Source organism: Maniola hyperantus, unplaced genomic scaffold (assembly GCF_902806685.2).
Source record: "Maniola hyperantus unplaced genomic scaffold, iAphHyp1.2, whole genome shotgun sequence".
Lineage (NCBI taxonomy): Eukaryota > Metazoa > Arthropoda > Insecta > Lepidoptera > Nymphalidae > Maniola > Maniola hyperantus.
The window spans coordinates 30,760-35,499 of record NW_027189029.1 but is presented as its reverse complement, the minus strand read 5'-3'; the positions used below and the strand labels follow the sequence as shown (position 1 = coordinate 35,499).

The 4,740-nt window shown below is 34.7% G+C and overlaps 1 protein-coding gene across 1 annotated transcript; it reads right to left on the bottom strand.

Annotated features, from left to right (window-relative positions):
- Positions 1–993: 993 nt before the first annotated feature.
- LOC138404673 (uncharacterized) lies at positions 994–3,871 on the bottom strand. Its single transcript, XM_069509249.1, has one exon. The coding sequence runs from the start codon at positions 3,397–3,399 to the stop codon at positions 2,308–2,310; it is 1,092 nt and encodes a 363-aa protein (XP_069365350.1). The 5' UTR covers positions 3,400–3,871; the 3' UTR covers positions 994–2,307.
- Positions 3,872–4,740: the final 869 nt, after the last annotated feature.

The window sequence follows — 4,740 nt, the reverse complement described above, 5'->3', positions numbered from 1 at the left end:
CATACTGTAAACTTCCTTAAGAATAACCTCGTTTATTTTATAGACACAGTCTAGCGGATTTTTTCTTCTGGTGAATTTAATGTGGAAACACTTTTCAATATTTAAGGACATACCATTATTGGTGCACCAAGAGTGAACAGCATCAATATCATTTTGTAGTGTTATCACGTCAGCTTGGCTGTTAATAGTTTTGTAAATTTTCATATCGTCTGCAAACATTTTGAATTTAGAATTTAACTTGAGTGCCAAATCATTTATAAAAATTAGAAAAAACGTGGGACCTAGATGTGATCCTTGAGGTACACCCGATGTTATTTTTATCTCATAAGACTTAAAACCATTAACAGCAACAAGTTGCGACCGATTTCTTAAGTAAGATTCACACCAACGTAACAATGAGCCATGAATTCCCAAAAACTCAATTTTTAATAACAAGATGTTATGGTTCACCATGTCGAATGCTTTTCGAAAATCAGTGTAAATTGCATGTACCTCACCAGTAGCATCGACAATCTCAGCGATGTCTGAAATATAACTAACTAAGTTAGAGGTTGTAGATTTGTGAGGGCGAAACCCATGTTGATTAGGATCAAGATAAGGAGCTATGTGAGAATAAATTTGTTTTTGAACTAAGCTTTCTAAGACTTTACCACAAACTGATAAAATAGATATAGGCCGGTAGTTTTTTATATCTTTTGAGTTGCCTGACTTATGGACTGGTGTGATATATGCAATTTTCCATTTGGTAGGAAATATACCCGTTTGCAAAGAATAATTATAGATGAGAGTTAGTGGCTTAACTAATTTGTGGGCGCATTTTTTAAGAAATAATGGGGAAAGAAGGTCTGGGCCGGGCCCTTTAAGTGAATCTAAGTGTAAGAGATGTTTTAAAACTTCTTTTTCAGTCAGTTGACAAGTACCGAATGAAGCAGTGGGAATGGTATTGTTTAGGATTGGTGAATTGCCTACTTGACAGTTACTAGTGTTTGTGTAGACCGATGAAAAATGTTTAGCAAAGGCGTCGCATACATTCTTTCCTCCTTTGGCTACAAAATTATCCAGAATCATTTCGTTCGGAATACAATTGGTACCATTTTTACGCTGTTGTTTAAAGAACTTCCAAAAGTAGGTAGGATCGTCACGAATACATTCAACAACGCGTTTTTTAAAATTATTATAACAATCTTTCACCATAATGGCGCAACGTTCTCGTAGTAATTTATATGAAAATTTATCCATTGAATTATTATATTTTTTGCTTTTATGGTGGACTTTTGCCTTTTCCTTTAATGCTCGTAATAGTGGACCTGAGAACCATATAGGATAGTGACTATCTCGCGATTTCCGCATAGGCGTATGTCTATGAATAATGGGCATTAGTGTCTGGTAAAATTTGTCTAATTTAGCATCGACCGAGTGAACATTTTGAAAAAGAGACAACCAGTCTATTTGATCCAGTTCGTTACAGACATTATCATAGTCACATAAGAAGAAGTTAAGAAATGGTGTTCGAGAAGGTTTCATGTGGCGGTTACAATTTACTTTTAGAATAATTTGTAGAGGTGGATGATGGTTGTCAATTTTAACTAAAGCATTATCTTCTTTTTTTACTTGTATCCAATCAGAATTATTTGTAAGAACTAAGTCTAAAATACGGTCGTTTATATTTTGAATAGGATTACATTGTTTCAAGTTATTGAAAGCAATGTTTTCCAAAAAGACACTATCTATATTGTTACATAGTTGACCAGACACTAAACCACTACCATTTATATCAGTTACCCAAGAAATGTTAGATAAATTAAAATCGCCAACGATAAGAGTTAGTGAATCTTGACATATTTTGTTATTACAAATATCAGTCACACTTTTAAAAAAGCATTCCAAGTAATCTTCCTTAACTGGGGGAGGAACGTAAACACCACAAACATATATAAAGATGTTATGACTAACTTTAATCGCTATCCATAAATCTTCACATTCAGATTCCCATTCGTACTTCCTCACAGACTCAATTTTTTTACTAACGGCAATTGCTACCCCACCGCCTTCTTTTTTATGGCAAGATAGTGGACACGAAGAGCGATCTCGCCTGTGTAAAATATAACGACTATCTAGGATTTCATTATCAAAAACCGTGTTGTTCAGCCAAGTTTCAGTTAAGATTATTAAATCGTAGTCATGACATAAAGCCGATGTATAGATATCTTCCGTCTTGGTCCTTAGACCTCGTACATTTTGATAAAAAATATTTAATGTGAATTTTATACAACAAAAATGTTAATGCATGCATACAGAAATTATATACTAATTTAAGCCGTTTAGAGTTTCAGTATTTTTTATCCACAGTGCTGCAGCTTCATTGTTTTTACGAACAAATATACGACCATTTCTTATCCACACAAATTCATATTTTTTCTCTTTCGCAGCTAGTCTAGTGGCAGCATGTAACTTTTTATTCTTCGGGGACAAATGTTCCATAATGTATATAGGTATGGTTTGACCAGCAAAACCCAAATGAGATGTATTCAGCTTGTTCTGTGGATTTTTCTTGTTAAAGTGTTTTACGGCCGCAAGCAAGTCATCCCGTACTCTTGGGCTAGACAACTTCACTACAATGTTTCGCGGACGTTGGGACTGTGTATCCATCTTAGCAACTCTGTGGAAGTTCAATATGCTGCCATCTGTTAAGTCGCAAGCGACCACTGATGCCATCTGCTGGACAATGGTGAGAATATTCTCATTTTTTGTTTCCGGGATGCACTGAAGCTCTACGTTACAATCTCTAGCTTGCTGCTCAAAATGATCAATTTTGCTATTCAGTTCCGTCATTTGCGATCGCAAGTTTTGGTTTTCCATATTTAGATTTTCCAGGGACTTTTTGGATTCTGCATTTAACCCAATCTGGTCATCATAAGCATTAGACAAGTATTGCACAGACTTTGTTAGCTCGTCCACTTCTTCCTTTAGCGTACAAAATTTACCTCCAAGGTCCCTAACTTCTTTTTGGACTTCAGTAAGCTTGGCATCGAACTTATTTAGGCATACTTGTTGGTTTTCAAAGTGTTCCTTCATTTCACGACGCAAATTCCTAATCTCGTTTATAATGATCTCTTGATTTGGACCACTTGTCGTGCCCAATAGCGGCGGTAAGACGGTTGCATTATCGGGCGATAGCTGCTTGCGGTTTCTGCCCTGAATTGGTGTATTACTGTTATCTTGTTTTGGCTTGCTAGCCGTGCAAGAAGGACAGACCCATGTCGCTCGGTTTGATGGATTAGTGTCGTCATAGTTTACGCACTCGCTATGGTACAGTAGACCGCAACTCCCGACAGAGCACTTCAATCTTTTTTGCGTGACTAAGACATTGCTATTACAAGCTGCACATAAGCCGAGCATTTTCGGTTAAAATATGTATAAAAGCCAAAAAGTTCAAAATACTTTTCTCATATATTTATAATAAAATAAAAAATAAATAAAAAAAGATAAACAGACTATGTGATGGTACGAGGTTTGAACCATGAATATACTTAAGCAATACAGATATTCAGTCCACTATGCTGTACACTGCGCCATCGTAGTTACATGAGTCTCGGGCGAAAATAAGTTTCGGAATATTTTTGTTTACGTCAGAAAATATGCAAATCTACGAAGGTACTTTGAGTGATGACACTTCACTAAGATAATTCACTATGCACTGATTACAATTTGTTTCACTGTTTTTAGATTTTTACTGCATTCCATATCGCTTATAATGATTATTCAGTATGCTTTCGGTCCATAAAAGTAATGTAACACTAAATGGTAGCTGAATTGTGCTTAATTTATTTTAAAAAGTTAAATTTGCAACGGAGATGCTACACTGACGTTATGTACCCGCAGCGCGCGATTTCTAGGGTTGTTGGAAAATAAACACCAACAGGTTTATTTGAATAATACATATTAAAAACATATTACAGAATGTGTATTTTTATTGCCGCTATAACAACAAATACTAAAAATTACAAAATGGCCGCCGTAAAAATTAAAAAAAATTAAAGTGTTATTTCTTGTACGATGGTACGGAACCCTTCGTGTGCGAGCACGACTCGCACTTGACTGATTTTATATTACCTTTTGACCTCTTTGAAAAATAATCTTCAACGATTTTGCATTAAACTCGTTTTTACATTGATTCTGATTTAATTCTTTGGCAATAGTGTTGACGCGATAGGATTGAGTTTTGCTCGATTCCACTGGAGAGTATGATTTTAAATAAAAGACGCGTGCACTCTCTTTGAAACTTTAATTGTCACTGGGATGATGCAATAATGCAATGAAAAGTTGCACCATGTATATAATACTCTTTTACAACATCATATTATATTTAGACATTCCGCCCGCCAAAGGACTCAGTCCTTTCAGAATACAACACTAAATATAATACATATAATATATCAATAACTCAGTAAACAACTTGAAACAAGAAGTATCTATGTGGACTGTTTATCAATGGTTTTCAAAGTAAGTATATGGTAAGTACTAAATACCTATAAAGTTTATACAATTTTACATTAGATTTAAGTTAAACACACACCTTAGATTTAAGTATAAGTACTTACCTACACAGATTATTAGTTAGAAGTATGCATAAGTACCTGAGTACATTGTATTAAGCAAATAATCATTTAGGCCATAATATAGACAGTTTGTAAGTATCTAGTACCTAAGTGATCATTTTACTTTCATATAGATAATTTA

Bases quoted from the DNA above. Each gene is read 5' to 3' on its own strand.
- LOC138404673 (XM_069509249.1), bottom strand. From the start codon at position 3,399: ATGCTCGGCTTATGTGCAGCTTGTAATAGCAATGTCTTAGTCACGCAA.